This window comes from Taudactylus pleione, unplaced genomic scaffold (assembly GCF_031769625.1).
Source record: "Taudactylus pleione unplaced genomic scaffold, aTauple2 ptg000199l, whole genome shotgun sequence".
In the NCBI taxonomy this organism is placed as follows: Eukaryota; Metazoa; Chordata; class Amphibia; order Anura; family Myobatrachidae; genus Taudactylus; species Taudactylus pleione.
This window is the reverse complement of record NW_028284601.1, coordinates 7,446,366-7,464,802: the sequence shown is the minus strand read 5'-3', so window position 1 is coordinate 7,464,802 and position 18,437 is coordinate 7,446,366. Positions and strand designations below refer to the sequence as shown.

At 44.5% G+C, this 18,437-nt stretch overlaps 1 protein-coding gene across 1 annotated transcript in view; it reads left to right on the top strand.

Moving 5' to 3' along the window:
* SLC8A2 (solute carrier family 8 member A2) overlaps positions 1-18,437 on the top strand; it is a 143,220-nt gene that overhangs the window by 37,174 nt on the left and 87,609 nt on the right. The window contains exon 2 of the mRNA XM_088477085.1: positions 5,814-7,635. Coding sequence (XP_088333211.1) covers positions 5,885-7,635 — 1,751 coding nt within the window. The 5' untranslated portion in view covers positions 5,814-5,884. The remainder of the gene's footprint in view (positions 1-5,813; positions 7,636-18,437) is intronic.

Genomic DNA, 18,437 nt, shown 5'->3' with positions numbered 1-18,437 from the left:
ACTTATCCACACTTTCAGCCATGAATAAGTCTCTGCACACTTCACCCTTTCAGCCATGAATAAGTCTCTGCACACTTATCCACACTTCCAGCCATGAATAAGTCTCTGCACACTTATCCACACTTCCAGCAATGAATAAGTCTCTGCACACTTATCCATGCATTCAGCCATGAATAAGTCTCTGCACACTTATCCACACTTTCAGCCATGAATAAGTCTCTGCACACTTATCCACACTTCCAGCCATGAATAAGTCTCTGCACACTTATCCACATTTTCAACCATGAATAAGTCTCTGCACACTTATCCACACTTTCAGCCATGAATAAGCCTCTGCACACTTATCCACATTTTCAACCATGAATAAGTCTCTGCACACTTATCCACACTTTCAGCCATGAATAAGTCTCTGCACACTTATCCACACTTCAGCCATGAATAAGTCTCTGCACACTTATCCACACTTCCAGCCATGAATAAGCCTCTGCACACTTATCCACACTTCCAGCCATGAATAAGTCTCTGCACACGTATCTATCCTTTCAGCCATGAATAAGTCTCTGCACACTTATCCACACTTCCAGCCATGAATAAGTCTCTGCACACTTATCCACATTTTCAACCATGAATAAGTCTCTGCACACTTATCCACACTTTCAGCCATGAATAAGCCTCTGCACACTTATCCACATTTTCAACCATGAATAAGTCTCTGCACACTTATCCACACTTCCAGCCATGAATAAGTCTCTGCACACTTATCCACACTTCCAGCCATGAATAAGTCTCTGCACAGTTATCCACACTTCCAGCCATGAATAAGTCTCTGCACACTTATCCACACTTCCAGCCATGAATAAGTCTCTGCACACTTATCCACACTTCCAGCCATGAATAAGTCTCTGCACACTTATCCACATTTTCAACCATGAATAAGTCTCTGCACACTTATCCACACTTTCAGCCATGAATAAGCCTCTGCACACTTATCCACATTTTCAACCATGAATAAGTCTCTGCACACTTATCCACACTTTCAGCCATGAATAAGTCTCTGCACACTTATCCACACTTCCAGCCATGAATAAGTCTCTGCACACTTATCCACACTTCCAGCCATGAATAAGCCTCTGCACACTTATCCACACTTCCAGCCATGAATAAGTCTCTGCACACGTATCTATCCTTTCAGCCATGAATAAGTCTCTGCACACTTATCCACACTTCCAGCCATGAATAAGTCTCTGCACACTTATCCACATTTTCAACCATGAATAAGTCTCTGCACACTTATCCACACTTTCAGCCATGAATAAGCCTCTGCACACTTATCCACATTTTCAACCATGAATAAGTCTCTGCACACTTATCCACACTTCCAGCCATGAATAAGTCTCTGCACACTTATCCACACTTCCAGCCATGAATAAGTCTCTGCACACTTATCCACACTTCCAGCCATGAATAAGTCTCTGCACACTTATCCACACTTCCAGCCATGAATAAGTCTCTGCACACTTATCCACACTTCCAGCCATGAATAAGTCTCTGCACACTTATCCACACTTCCAGCCATGAATAAGTCTCTGCACACTTATCCACACTTCCAGCCATGAATAAGTCTCTGCACACTTATCCACACTTCCAGCCATGAATAAGTCTCTGCACACTTATCCACACTTCCAGCCATGAATAAGTCTCTACACACTTATCCACATTTTCAACCATGAATAAGTCTCTGCACACTTATCCACACTTTCAGCCATGAATAAGCCTCTGCACACTTATCCACATTTTCAACCATGAATAAGTCTCTGCACACTTATCCACATTTTCAACCATGAATAAGTCTCTGCACACTTATCCACACTTCCAGCCATGAATAAGTCTCTGCACACTTATCCACACTTCCAGCCATGAATAAGTCTCTGCATACTTATCCATGCATTCAGCCATGAATAAGTCTCTGCACACTTATCCACACTTCCAGCCATGAATAAGTCTCTGCACACTTATCCACACTTCCAGCCATGAATAAGTCTCTGCACACTTATCCACACTTCCAGCCATGAATAAGTCTCTGCACACTTATCCACACTTCCAGCCATGAATAAGTCTCTGCACACTTATCCACACTTCCAGCCATGAATAAGTCTCTGCACACTTATCCACACTTCCAGCCATGAATAAGTCTCTGCACACTTATCCACACTTCCAGCCATGAATAAGTCTCTGCACACTTATCCACACTTCCAGCCATGAATAAGTCTCTGCACGCTTATCCACACTTCCAGCCATGAATAAGTCTCTGCACACTTATCCACACTTCCAGCCATGAATAAGTCTCTACACACTTATCCACATTTTCAACCATGAATAAGTCTCTGCACACTTATCCACACTTTCAGCCATGAATAAGCCTCTGCACACTTATCCACATTTTCAACCATGAATAAGTCTCTGCACACTTATCCACATTTTCAACCATGAATAAGTCTCTGCACACTTATCCACACTTCCAGCCATGAATAAGTCTCTGCACACTTATCCACACTTCCAGCCATGAATAAGTCTCTGCATACTTATCCATGCATTCAGCCATGAATAAGTCTCTGCACACTTATCCACACTTCCAGCCATGAATAAGTCTCTGCACACTTATCCACACTTCCAGCCATGAATAAGTCTCTGCACACTTATCCACACTTCCAGCCATGAATAAGTCTCTGCACACTTATCCACACTTCCAGCCATGAATAAGTCTCTGCACACTTATCCACACTTCCAGCCATGAATAAGTCTCTGCACACTTATCCACACTTCCAGCCATGAATAAGTCTCTGCACACTTATCCACACTTCCAGCCATGAATAAGTCTCTGCACACTTATCCACACTTCCAGCCATGAATAAGTCTCTGCACACTTATCCACACTTCCAGCCATGAATAAGTCTCTGCACACTTATCCACACTTCCAGCCATGAATAAGTCTCTGCACACTTATCCACACTTTCAGCCATGAATAAGTCTCTACACACTTATCCACATTTTCAACCATGAATAAGTCTCTGCACACTTATCCACACTTTCAGCCATGAATAAGTCTCTGCACACTTATCCACACTTCCAGCCATGAATAAGTCTCTGCACACTTATCCACACTTCCAGCCATGAATAAGTCTCTACACACTTATCCACATTTTCAACCATGAATAAGTCTCTGCACACTTATCCACACTTTCAGCCATGAATAAGTCTCTGCACACTTATCCACATTTTCAACCATGAATAAGTCTCTGCACACTTATCCACACTTCCAGCCATGAATAAGTCTCTGCACACTTATCCACACTTCCAGCCATGAATAAGTCTCTGCACACTTATCCACACTTCCAGCCATGAATAAGTCTCTGCACACTTATCCACACTTCCAGGCATGAATAAGTCTCTGCACACTTATCCACACTTCCAGCCATGAATAAGTCTCTGCACACTTATCCACACTTCCAGCCATGAATAAGTCTCTACACACTTATCCACATTTTCAACCATGAATAAGTCTCTGCACACTTATCCACACTTTCAGCCATGAATAAGCCTCTGCACACTTATCCACATTTTCAACCATGAATAAGTCTCTGCACACTTATCCACATTTTCAACCATGAATAAGTCTCTGCACACTTATCCACACTTCCAGCCATGAATAAGTCTCTGCACACTTATCCACACTTCCAGCCATGAATAAGTCTCTGCATACTTATCCATGCATTCAGCCATGAATAAGTCTCTGCACACTTATCCACACTTCCAGCCATGAATAAGTCTCTGCACACTTATCCACACTTCCAGCCATGAATAAGTCTCTGCACACTTATCCACACTTCCAGCCATGAATAAGTCTCTGCACACTTATCCACACTTCCAGCCATGAATAAGTCTCTGCACACTTATCCACACTTCCAGCCATGAATAAGTCTCTGCACACTTATCCACACTTCCAGCCATGAATAAGTCTCTGCACACTTATCCACACTTCCAGCCATGAATAAGTCTCTGCACACTTATCCACACTTCCAGCCATGAATAAGTCTCTGCACGCTTATCCACACTTCCAGCCATGAATAAGTCTCTGCACACTTATCCACACTTCCAGCCATGAATAAGTCTCTACACACTTATCCACATTTTCAACCATGAATAAGTCTCTGCACACTTATCCACACTTTCAGCCATGAATAAGCCTCTGCACACTTATCCACATTTTCAACCATGAATAAGTCTCTGCACACTTATCCACATTTTCAACCATGAATAAGTCTCTGCACACTTATCCACACTTCCAGCCATGAATAAGTCTCTGCACACTTATCCACACTTCCAGCCATGAATAAGTCTCTGCATACTTATCCATGCATTCAGCCATGAATAAGTCTCTGCACACTTATCCACACTTCCAGCCATGAATAAGTCTCTGCACACTTATCCACACTTCCAGCCATGAATAAGTCTCTGCACACTTATCCACACTTCCAGCCATGAATAAGTCTCTGCACACTTATCCACACTTCCAGCCATGAATAAGTCTCTGCACACTTATCCACACTTCCAGCCATGAATAAGTCTCTGCACACTTATCCACACTTCCAGCCATGAATAAGTCTCTGCACACTTATCCACACTTCCAGCCATGAATAAGTCTCTGCACACTTATCCACACTTCCAGCCATGAATAAGTCTCTGCACACTTATCCACACTTCCAGCCATGAATAAGTCTCTGCACACTTATCCACACTTCCAGCCATGAATAAGTCTCTGCACACTTATCCACACTTTCAGCCATGAATAAGTCTCTACACACTTATCCACATTTTCAACCATGAATAAGTCTCTGCACACTTATCCACACTTTCAGCCATGAATAAGTCTCTGCACACTTATCCACACTTCCAGCCATGAATAAGTCTCTGCACACTTATCCACACTTCCAGCCATGAATAAGTCTCTACACACTTATCCACATTTTCAACCATGAATAAGTCTCTGCACACTTATCCACACTTTCAGCCATGAATAAGTCTCTGCACACTTATCCACATTTTCAACCATGAATAAGTCTCTGCACACTTATCCACACTTCCAGCCATGAATAAGTCTCTGCACACTTATCCACACTTCCAGCCATGAATAAGTCTCTGCACACTTATCCACACTTCCAGCCATGAATAAGTCTCTGCACACTTATCCACACTTCCAGGCATGAATAAGTCTCTGCACACTTATCCACACTTCCAGGCATGAATAAGTCTCTGCACACTTAAACTACTATAAATCTTTTGTATCGATTCAGAACTTTAGGTATTGGCTCCTGTTTTTTTCTCCCAGTACCAGCAACTACTTTTATAGAAGAAAAGCACTGTGTAACACCTTATATGGGTAATTTAAAAATATTTGGAATTAAAATATGTGACGTAAAGGAAAATACAGTTAGTGTACTGTACATATGATTATTAGGAAAGTGAAGGCTCTATCTACAGCGCTAGTCAATAGGTACAGTTTTTTCAAGTCCCTATTGTGGACCAGCAAGGCAAATTTGGTAAGACCTTTTTTTAGTAGTCATCAAGAAGGTCCATGACATGGATCCTTGGAAAGAAATCAGAAGAGGTATTGATAAAGATCTTCATTTGGCAGATAAGGGAATTGTATTTAATGAACTTTAAAATTAAAACACTCATCGGGCAACTATCAGCTATATAAATGTATCTTACCTTAGTAATAGACTGTAATTTTACTTCTTTTTAATTTCTTACAGGCGTCTTTGTTCACAGCTGCCATTAGACCACCACCATCTTGCTTAAGGCCACCACCACTGACGGACCAAATATGGCATACCCACTGAGATTCGGAATCCTTCTGGTAATATTTGTTCTCTCTTCCGCCACAACAGAAATAAAGGACAATGTAACCTGTAAAGCTTCGGTGGAAATCATGTGTCAGCCCGGCATTCTGCTCCCGGTCTGGAGCCCCCACAATCCATCAACGGGAGATAAGGTGGCTCGGGCTGTGGTTTACTTTGTGGCCATGCTTTACCTTTTCCTGGGGGTGTCTATAATCGCTGACCGCTTCATGGCATCAATTGAGGTAATCACATCACAAGAGAAGGAGATTACACTGACCAAACCAAATGGGGAAACCAGCGTGGCGACTGTGCGCATCTGGAACGAGACCGTTTCCAATCTCACATTGATGGCACTAGGTTCTTCTGCTCCAGAGATCCTCCTTTCTGTAATCGAAGTGTGTGGTCACAACTTCCAGGCAGGAGAACTGGGTCCAGGGACGATTGTGGGTTCTGCTGCTTTTAACATGTTTGTCATTATTGCCATATGTGTCTATGTCATCCCCAATGGTGAGTCACGGAAGATAAAGCACCCAAGAGTCTTTTTTGTCACTGCTACTTGGAGCATCTTTGCTTACATATGGCTGTATCTTATTCTCGCTGTTATCTCCCCGGGCCGCGTACAGGTCTGGGAAGGATTGGTCACTCTCTTATTTTTCCCAGCCTGTGTGGTCTTCGCATGGGTTGCGGACAAGAGACTTCTCTTCTACAAGTATGTCTACAAAAGGTACCGAGCAGATAAACGTAGAGGCATCATCATCGAAACCGAAGGCGAGTTTCCCAAAAGCATAGAGATGGACGGGAAGTTGGGTGGAGCTGCGGTGGTGGCCACAGAAACTAAAGACCCAAGTATACAAGAAAATGCTGCAGCAGCAGCCGCTGAAGCCAAGGAACTTGATGAAAGCCGCAAAGAGGTCATCCGTATACTAAAGGAACTGAAGCAGAAGTACCCGGAGCGGGAGTTGGATCAACTTGTAGAAATGGCCAACTACTATGCCTTGTTGCACCAGCAAAAGAGCAGAGCCTTCTATCGTATCCAAGCCACACGTATGATGATCGGGGCAGGCAATGTGCTGAAAAAACACGCAGCTGACCACAGCAAAAAGCCGGCTAACCTGCAGGAAGTGACATCTGACCCTGGCGAGGAGAATACCAGTAAGATTTTTTTCCAACCCTGTAACTACCAGTGTCTGGAAAATTGTGGATTTGTGACTCTCAATGTTACTTGCCAAGGAGGAGATGGAGGGAGCACCTTCTATGTGGACTACAAGACAGAGGATGGCTCGGCCAATGCAGGCTCTGACTATGAGTACAGTGAAGGAACATTGATTTTTAAACCAGGGGAGACCCAAAAAGAAATTAAAATTGGCATAATCGATGATGACATTTTTGAGGAAGACGAGCATTTCTTTGTGCGACTGATGAACTTGAGTGTGGGAGATGCGGAAGGGATGTTTGAACCAGAAGGGGAAGGACGCCCCAAAGCACGCCTGGTCTCCCCACTCATTGCCACAGTGACCATACTGGATGACGATCATGCTGGGATATTTACTTTTGAGGAGAAACTAATTCATGTCAGCGAGAGTGTTGGGGTCCTGGATATACGAGTGGTGAGGAACTCTGGGGCAAGAGGAACCGTTGTCATACCATACCGGACAGTAGAAGGCACAGCAAGAGGAGGAGGCATTGACTTTGAGGATGCCTACGGAGAGCTGGAATTCCAGAATGACGAAACAGTGTAAGTAGCAAGTACCAATGTAGGCCGATGCTAAAACTTAGCTTGTAATCTGTACTGCTCATAAAAATAATGTTCTTATTACTTTGTGCACCCAAGTTTTCTACCTTGGCTGTATTAAAGAGACATTGGGGCCTATTCATCATCGAGGGCCGTATGGCCTCCGATGATGAAGTTTTGAACTTGCTGTGAGGGATACTTTAGTATCCAACTCGCAGCGGGGGAAGCGTGACACCGGAGGTCTAGTGAGGGGACAACTGCTCAGAAAACCAGTTGTCCCAGTGGAAAGTATCGCAGCTACTTCTGTAGCTGCGTTACTTACCTGCTCCCCGTCATCCTGGCAACACATGCGTGACCTCGGGTCATGCATGCGCAAAGCCGCCGGGAGGGAGTGAGGAGGCGGCGGAGGGATCTGCTCGGATCCCTCTTCGCATCCCCAGAACTCCTTCCTGTAGGAAGGAACGGGGATCCGAGAACAAGCACCGTCTGAAGATGGCGCTTGTTCTCGGCAGCAAACTCCGGAGTTTGCTGAATACCGGGGGGGGGGGGGGGTCCTATCGGACACCTAATGATTAATGGCCCGGTGACTTAAAAATGCGGAAACTAGCGTTTCCGCATGGTTACCGAGCCATTTATCGTTTGATGAATAGGCCCCATTATATTTAGAATTGACATGCTGTTTATGTTTGATAATATTATTTGCTGATAGACTCAAGGGTGCTATTATATTTGCCAGTCTGCCAGTGGTCATGTACTATTTTTCATGGTATCTGGTCACTGGGTGCTCTCATTGATTTTAATCAAATGAAAATATGCATGAACAAAACGTATAGTATCTGGGGAAAATGAATGTATGCCCACAGGTTTACTTTTCTGAGCATCAATAAAGTGAAAATATATATCTGATAAGTACATAAGATATTGTTAACATTGAGAGATATGGTTTATAAACACGTAGCCCATTACATGCATTCATCATGTAATAATTCACGTTACTGCACATTGGTTAGTACTATATATACCCCCCTGTAACTTTTTCTAAATACATTAGTTCATCAACATGGCCCTTGGGAATCCAATACACAGAGCATAGTTGATTACTATCCAAAGACAACGCAAATAAACAAATCTATCTTAAAGGATATAATGGCTTCTTCTAAAAACACAGACAGAAGTCGGGAAGATACAATAATAATTTGTATTAAACATTGTGAGGAGGACACACACAAAATCATCAGATAAACTCTACATTGAAATGTAGATTAGTATCTTGGGGTAGGGGTGGCCAGACTTTTGTGACATGGGTATTAACTAATACAAACAACACATCCATATTTAATTAAAGACACAGCCAACATGTATGTTTAAACAAGCATCTAATACTTATATTATAAAATACACACAGCTAACACATATATTTTAAATGTCTTACACAACTCCATAAACAAAAAAAAATCTAGCAACGTCACATGCAAAGAGCCTCCATTCAATCTTGAGGTCCGCCTCCGCTCACCAAGAGCTCTTATGATTGGCTCACAGTGCACCAAACTTCCAGCTCTGCGAAATAAAATAAAAAATAAAAAAAAACATGTAAGAAAGGAAATTCCTGAGAGCTGTGTTACTGTAATCTGGATGCTGTAAATGTCCTCGATAAAAATATAGAGAAGAGTATATGTAAGTGCTAGAACGAGAAGTCAGTGGACTGAAGTTTGAATGGAATAAGGTCAGGGAGGACATCTCTGCCGCCAGAGTAAGAGAAAAGCAATGACAAGCTTTTAGTAGCTATAGAAGAGTTTCCATGCGTCCTGTGTTGAGAAATTAATGCAACGGGCACTGACCCCGGTAATGATGCACTTTAAATGCTCTGTGTTGTGCACAGATCAATATTGGGGCAGCCTGTATGGTTTTACTTCGGTTTTACTTTATGGGCCTGGTTTAGAGTTAGACGCGCAGAGAAATGTGTCTGCATTTAGTAATGTGCACTTGTAGACCCTTACGCCTGTAGACACATAACAAGGGCATGCTTGTGCATGAGGAGAACGGTAGGGTCATCATGGTACACGTACATGCCCCTTGGATATATGGTGAAGGACAGGTGTATCAATTCTCCTTACCCAAGAACTGGTGTTTAAATATACAGACTGATGATCCTGACTTGGGGCATATGTATCAAAGCTTGCTGTGAGATAAAATTGTGAAATATATATCACCAACCAATCAGCTCCAAACTATCATTTCTTAAACACAGCCTGCAAAATGTAAGTTAGAAGCTGATTGGTTGGTGATATATATCTTACAATTTTATCTCACTTGGCTCTATTTATTAACATTATTTTGACTAAAATAAAGTGAAAAGGGTGTTTTCACACCCTTTTCACATTATTTTAGTATCTCCTATAGTTATTGGAGTAGAATTGGAGTAGAATTCGTAAAATTCTACTCCAACCCCTAAGTATCACTTATTTTTAGTAAAACAGATCACATTTCCCATAATTGTAATGGGAAATGTGATCCGACCAGAGTTACTAAAAACAAAAGTGAAAAAATATCGCGGAAAGCCCTGTGATAATAACGCCACCTGGAGGTGGCGTTATCCAGGGTCTCCCCCGGTTACCGGCCTCCTACTCTGCTCTAATGGGGAGAGCAGAGCCGGGAGTCGGTCCCAGTAATCAGCTGGGTGGTCTAAACAGACCGCAAGCTGATTACTGTAAAAAATAGTAAAAAAAAAAATGTACTTACCTGACTCCAGGGACCGGTGATCGGGCCTCCGGTGATGATTCCCCTCCGGTCAGCTGGTCTCCCATAGTGCACTGCTGCCCGGTCATCAGGTGATCGGGCCCCAGTGCAGTATGGGAGATCACCTGACCGGAGGAATGGAGAACATCACCGGAGGCCCGGAACATGCAGGTAAGTATAATTAAGGGAGAGGGGGGTCGCGGGGGGGGGGGGTTCGTGATCGCGGGGGCGGGGCTTAGTGCCGGGGGTAAGCAGCGGTGACCGGTCGGCGCATGCGCAGGCACTTAATCACGGTATTTTTTGAGAAAATACCGTGATAAGGCTCCGAAGGGGATTTGCAGGGACAGAGCTTTATCGCAAGCTCTGTCCCTGCAAGGGATTTGTAGTAAATCCCTGTGATATTGCCTGAATTCGCAATGCGAATTCACTTGGTAATATCACGCTACAATCTGCATTCAATATGTGGATTGTAGTAAATAGAGCCCTTCGAGCTTTGATACATATGCCCCATAAAATGGGGTTCCCTAAATAAAACTTACCAGCACCAGTGCTGTAGCTTGTTCTGGTTACTGCTAAAGTGTAGGATCCCCCTTTAAAAAGAGTAACGAGCACAAAGCATTTCAGGCAGTACTGGTGGAAGCTTTTCCCAGTACTGGCGAATCTATGGTGGGTGCAGGGCACGCTGTGCACACAAGCCCTTGTGTACGGATGGGCCCATACAGTACATTATATTTGAATCTCCAGCTTTGGTGCCACAGAAGTCACCCAAAGTTCTGTGCAAGCATGTGCAGTAGAATATCACTGAGAACATGACGTGGGCTGGATGGTCCCCGGAAACCTGCGCAAGAGCAGTAGACCTACTCTGCAACCGCGCTGACAAGAGAAAGGAGGGCCTGCACAGAAAGTGAACATGGGCTCCCTCCTCTGGAGGTTTCCTAGTGTGACACCAGCCGCAGCTTACTGTAAATACCACAGGACTGAAATACTGGGCCTGATTCAGAGCCGGACGCTATTTGCTCTCGCTCGTTCAGATAAAGTGGCCGGATATTTAAATTGAGCGCTCGCTCTTTGCGGTCTGTTGACACCTCTATGTCTGAACGAGCGAACGAAACATGCGCTCGCTATTTTGTAAAGACGCCCCCTGGCCGTTCGCATCATACGTCATCTGCACTATTTATTTGATTAATCGAGTACATCGAAAGGCGTATGAACTGCTCGCTATTCTTGTGGTAGCATTTTCCTACCGCAATCATGTGAGCAGTTCAGGCTAAAAGACAACCAAGTGACCTGGTCGATGACGCTGCTTTGTTAATTATGCACACCCTTAAAACGCCCGTTTTGACCGTTTGGCACGCCTGCGTTCGGATCACCACTCCCCGTTTTCAAGCACCTTCCCCTGTTACCACCCACAAACGCCTCATCCTGTCACTCAAATTAGCAGGCATTCGCTATTTTGCGAGCACACGATTTCCGACCGCACTGACTGGTTGGCGCATGCGCATTACAACCCATACGCATGCGCAGATGTCTGAACATCGCTCGGAGCGAACGAGCGGCCGCTTACGAGCGGCTCTGAATCAGGCCCACTGTGTGGAATCAGGCTCGCTGAAAACTTACTGGGGCCCACTCAGAGACAACCAGACCTATGCTGACTGCTGATTAGTACTGGGGCCCTTACTGGCACAAGATGTCCGGTGGGTGCCAGGGTAATGGAGTGAAGTCAGAAAAAAAGAGATTTGCCCCCCAGCACATGGAGTGAAGTACTAACAGAGCTACACATTGGAGGGTGTGTGAAGGCCGGGTAAGCCTGAATCTTAATGGCAATGTTGTACACAGAGCCATAACTAGACTTTTTGGTGCCCTGTGCCAGAAATAGTGTTGGCGCCCCCCTCATTTTTCAAAGGGACATAATGCACCCGAAAAAGGGGAATGGCTTCATGGGGAAGGGCCAGGGAAGAGATAGGAGAGGCCAGGAGATGCTGGGGATGAAATAAGAGGAAGCTACAAGCAAGAATGATAATAAACAGAAATTTGACAGGCCCAAACAGCGCCCCCTGACCTGTGGTGCCCTATGCGATGGCATCGGCCGCACTACCCTAGCTACGGCCCTGGTTGTACACCTTATGGATAAAGAGAGGGACGGGTTTGGCAAGGAGGACATGTAGGTACAAAATATAGCTGTATTGTATATAATTCTAGTAATGTACACTGTGTAACCATGTGAAATATAAGTAGCAATAATATCCAATGCTAATGTTCTAGAGTAAATGGTTTGCATAGGTGATTGTTTCAGTTACAAATGAAGATAAATCAATTTTGAGTTAGGAGCGAAAACCTACCTATGCTCAATGTTGTATCCACATGGGCTTCAGAGCTCGGCTCCTATTAGTCTGCGACTGGTCGGTACAACAGTGGAAAGATGTGTGGCGTCCTGCAGTGCAAGTGAGAAGGAGAACTTGCTGGTATGCCTCTGTATTATCAATCAGGTCTATCGCAGTAGTTAGAGTCTTGTAATGGTGATGATGACTCCTTATTCACCTGCAGGAAGTGTTATGGTGTGAACACACTTGGCGATTTAACTACACGATTTGCACGATAACGATATCGATCATATCGTTATCGTGCAAATTGTGCAGTTTTAAGGTACCATCCAACCGCAAATCAACCAGCGATGCGTGGGCACGTATGGGCGATAGCGATATCGCCCATCGCCCGTGCATGCTGGTCAACCTGCTCGATATCGAGCAGGTTACTATAGGGATCGGGCTGGAGTGACCATTTGCACCAGTATATTAATAGCAAGAAGGACCAGTGTTTATGTGCTGCACAAAGTGCTAGTATGACACTACTGTACAATGCACTGGTATGCGGACTATAGATAGACAGTAAAAAGGTTAACAATGTCTAGATAGACACCAGATGTTAGACAGTCAGGGATGGGTATAAAATACCGGTGGCTGAAGAGCCACCGGTTCAAATCCCGGCCCCAGAAGTCCGACTACGGAAAATGCTGACGAGGGAAGGTAAGTACGCTATGCCTCCCCTGCCCCTCCCCCAACCCTCTCTTAGTGGTGCTTAACCCTAGCCTCCCCGGGAGGATGCCTAGCACTAACCTTTCCCTGGTGGTGCCTAACCCTGACACCCCCCCCCTCCCCGCAGCTTAACCCTAACCCTCCCAAGGGGTGCCTAACCCTAATCTCCCCCCCGTGGGTTTCGAAACCTAACCCCCCCTTCCCCGGGGACAAGAAGATACTTACCTGTCCTGGACATTTTTCGCCGTCGGTATATCGACGCCAGGCATCCAGTCCGACGGCAATATAAATACATCCCAGACAGTCAACAGGTCGACATGGAAGAAGGTCAACAGGTACAAATGGTCGACATAGTCAAAAGGTTGTTGCGGAAATGGTCGACACGCAAATGATCGACATGGTTAGACACTTACCCCGACGGTTAAGGTTAGGCACCAGAACGGTTTAGGCACTAAGGGGCCTATTCATCATAACTAAAATTTCTCTGGAGGTAATTAGGTTTAGAACTCGCACCGGAGGAATTCATCATTTCTCCTCCCCATAACTATCTATTCCGAAAAGCTGTCATTTTTGCGATTACAGCTTTTCGGGAAATAGATAGTTTTTCCTATGTACTCTACCTTACCGCAGCTGTAATCTGTGCTGCGCATGCCCTGTTACATCCGTAAAAGCAGCGCATGCGCAGCACTGCCTACAGCTGCGGTAATTCTGTGTGTCCCCCAACCCCCACTCCCCCCTCTGCTTTCCTCCCTTTCCCCCCCCTACCTACCCGCTGCAGCCGCCTCCTGCTCCATCTGCTGTGCTGACACTGTGTCCTCCAGGCAGAATACAGTAAAGTTTAAAGAAAAAAAAAAAACGTTTTTTTTTTTTCTTTTCTAAACTTTACTGTGTTCTGCCTGGAGAACACAGTGTCAGAACAGCCACCTGAGCCAGAGGCGGGACCAGAGCACCGGAGGAATCGGAGGAGGACCTGCCCACGCTGACACAGGTAAGTCTCACCTGCTATACGCCACCTCGCAGTGGCGGATAGTAACTCCATCAAATTCCAAAAATACATCATTTTCGGAATTTGATGATACCATAATTTCCATATCCCCGTACTAATGTACTAATGTATGGGGAGTGTGGAAATTAACTCAGGGGGACTTAACCATGAGATATCAGTGTCTTCATGAATACTAAAATAACGGTAATTAAGGAAAATGTTTAGTGTTGATGAATAGGCCCCTTAATGCCAGCGGTTAGGGTTAGGCACTAGAAGAGATGGTTAGGGTCAGGCACCTACCCCAATGGTTATGGTTAGACACCAAGGGGAGGTCAAGATTTTGTTTGGTGTATTTTGTACAATGTTATTTCGTCTGTCAAATTCGTTTGCTGATAATAAATTGGTATTTGTATTCGTAAGATTAGGGCTAGAAAACAAAAAGAAATATGTGTCAACCATTTGCGTGTAGCCCATTTTCGTGTCGTAATTTTGACCCTGTCGACCATTTGTACCTGTCGATCTTCTTCCATGTCGGCCTTTAGTGTATCGACCTTTTGTCCCTGTCACCCTATTGACTGTCTAATATCTGGTGTCTATCTAGACATTGTCGACCTTTTTCAGTCTAACTATTATACCGAAACCAGATGCACCCATCCCCTACACAGAATCGAGGTAGCCATGAGCCTGCTGCCTCAATGAACCAGGACCTAGCACCGCACAAATACCTCAGGGATGTCATTGGTTTCTAATGTAAATAGGCTCAATTCTCATGAATATTAATTCAGCCACAATCCATATTTTTTAGAATGATGTATTTTTTATTCCAAAGTTTCTGTATAAGAGTCATTTTGTACGAGTGAAGATTTTAAATTGAACTTAAGGGATCACTAAACCCCACAATTGAAATCTTCAGATTTGAGCCATGAACGTAAATTACATTGTGCAGCCACCTGACACACCACTGTTACAAAGCATTGCCACCCAATCTCCTTTACAGTCAGTTGCTGCGCCTTTTACTTAAAGACATGAAAATGACTGCACGATTACAACATTGTAATCGTGCAGTCGTTTGTCAGTCTGTGATGTGCCTACACTGGAGGAGAAGTCGTTCAGTGTAGGCACATCAATCATCTGCAAACATGCTGAACCTGGCGTTATCGTCAGGTTGTCCAGCGCGTTTGCCCGATGATAGATGTCTAAATGACCAGCGGGAGCACGCATCAATGGTCGTATTGGACATTTTTCTTATCGATTTGCAAATGATTTATGAACGATATCGTTATCGTTCAATCGCTCAATTTAATCGTCAAGTGGATGGACACCATTAGGCTTGCTGATGGCATCTCTTGAGATTGGGCCCTATTAACTATTAGGCGGATACACTGTAGCCCGAGCTGAAATACGTGTACACACAGGACAGCAATGACCCCCAGCTCAAGTGACTTGTAGCAGACAGGGCCGCCCTGGCCAATTTGGTATCCAAGGTTTGACTGCGTGCCATTGGCATATATGCCTGGCACCCTGCGGGTCTAGGGTGGTAATGAGTAAAGGCTGTCCCACTGGGACCTTACCTATTCTGCCAACCTTGGCAGGCAGTCAGCGCAACTCTTCAGCTTGCTGAATCCTCTCTTGCCTCTCAGTGCTGGATTGCCTCTGCTACTGGAGTCTTGCCGGACCTCACCTGAACCGGACCTCACCTGTACCTCACCTTTTTCAAGAGCCCCCTTGCCGCCAGGGCTTAGGCGTCCTGAAGACTTCTGGCTTGACCTTGTGTCTTCTGTCTCATCTTTTGGTCTTCCGTCGTCCGCTCCTCTTCAGGAGCTCTTCTGTGCTCTCCCCCTCCACCTCCCGCCGCTCGCACCAGCTAATAAAAGCTGGAGATAGTGGGCAGAGTGAACTATAAAACAGCGAGCCACTATTGGCTTGCCGCTCCTGACTTGCAGCCCATCCACAAGGCGCGATTAGCTCACGGCCGCCGCCTAATTTGAAATGCAGCTCCTCGTGGTAAAAGATATAAGGTCTGATTCAGAGCCACTCGCTGTTGGAGAGCGCTCGCTCTGAATCAGGTTTTTCTTTTTTTCTCCAGCCCGCTCGCAAAGCTGTGGGTGACCCACAGCTTGTGCGAGCGGCCTGGAGTCCGTCGCGTTTATCGCAACCATCAGGCTTGCGACGAGACCCTGTGGTAGGATCTCGGCTCCCGCAAGCCCGAGTGGACGTCCTGCTCTAATAGAGCAGGAAGTCCACTACTGACATCACTAGTGATGTCAGTAAGGCCGCGTTTGTGCAGCCACCCACCCTCCCCGCCTACAAAACGGGGCTCGCTGTCACTCACCATCGACAGCCACCCCGTCTTGTAGCAAGACCCGTAGCAACTGAGCTGCAGTCGCTGGGAGGGTCTCGCGCATGCGCACGCCGGAGGCGGCTCATGCACAGTGGGGCAACATCGAGCCACTTGTGAGCGATGTGCGCTTGCGAGCGGATCTGAATCAGCCCCTTAGTGTATGCCTTACTTAACTTCGGGAAATCTGCAAATTGGCAGTAAGTTCATATAAATAATATATGTCTTATGGATAACATCAGAAAGACATAAAAACCACTTTATTTGAAAAAGACCTTATCATTATCGGGCACACAGCTAAATAATATTAAACAGTTACTATTCAGGCATCATTTTCATGGTTCATGCGGGAGAAAAGGAAAGTTGGAAGACGAATGATTGCACAGGAACTAAACAGTTAATTAGACGATCTAATTGTAAATATTCATATACTTCAATACACATATCTAGGTAAATTACAAAAACTGGAGGTGCATCCCAGGAGTATATATGGTCATAGTTTTAAAGGGGAGAGAAAGAAAAGACTCCTATCAGGGCACACTCCTGTACTGTATAGATAGCTACAAATGTAGTAATAGAGGTTTAGACAAACAGATTACACCTAGGTGAAGATCATAATCACGTATGAAAATTACATTGATATCTCAATAGGCAGACAGACCACCATATATTTACCCATCGCTCCCCGTCCGTGGTGCAGGGGGCCAGAGTGGCTCCACAGTGCGCACTCTGGACCCCTGCACCACGGACGATCATACAGAAGGGAGATAATATTGGCAGGTACTTCCTTCCATTCTTTCCTGCTCTCTCATTATAGCCAGCTACCTGGATACCCTGCGCTGCTGTACGGCAACAGGGATACAGGTAAGACTGAGCTGTAACAGCAGAAGCAGCTTTCTATTTTCTGGTGCCAGTTCCTGGGACTCTCATTCCCTGTCCTCTAATATTTAAGACAGGCAACAGCAGATCCTGGGCATATAAGTACACCACTCTATACCTGTATCTATATCAGGAAAATTATTATTTAGTACCATATGTACTCTCCCAGGTTCAAATAGAGGGACGCCTCTAACAACCACCATATTACTTATATAGTTGGCATCCGTGGTGTTCAGCATTTTAAATTGTGGTATTACTATACCTCTTTCATGTTTTATGTATTTGTTTATTATTTCGCCTTTTGTTCCTCTTTGTATTTGTATGTAAATTGTGATACATGTTTTTTTTTTTATATTCACACGCTAATTTGTATATCTAATGTACAGGTGGATCCACATAATATCCAAATATCTTAACCTAGATAATAGTGCATTGTACCTTCACTATTCAATATCATGTTAGAAGGTTGAGGTGGTTCTATCTTACGTATCAATTCATTTGTTCCGATAGATCACTGAGGGACTACTCTCACTATACATACCATATGTATGGTTGCTGTGACTTTTGAAATATTGCATTTAGATATGTGCACTATTTAAAGTGGCACTTTTATGAATTGTCTATTTCAATTGTGTATATTATCAGAAAATACCTACAGCTATACCTCTAGTACTACCAAATAGGCCTAGATATAGTGGATCACTGTTAATAGATAGAGTGTAATACACATAATCTATGTGCATATCAGTTCATGCTGTTCATGCTTATATAATTTGATTCCGAGTGTCTATGTTTAATTTTAAAGATATTAATAAACTTCAGTTTTAATATTATC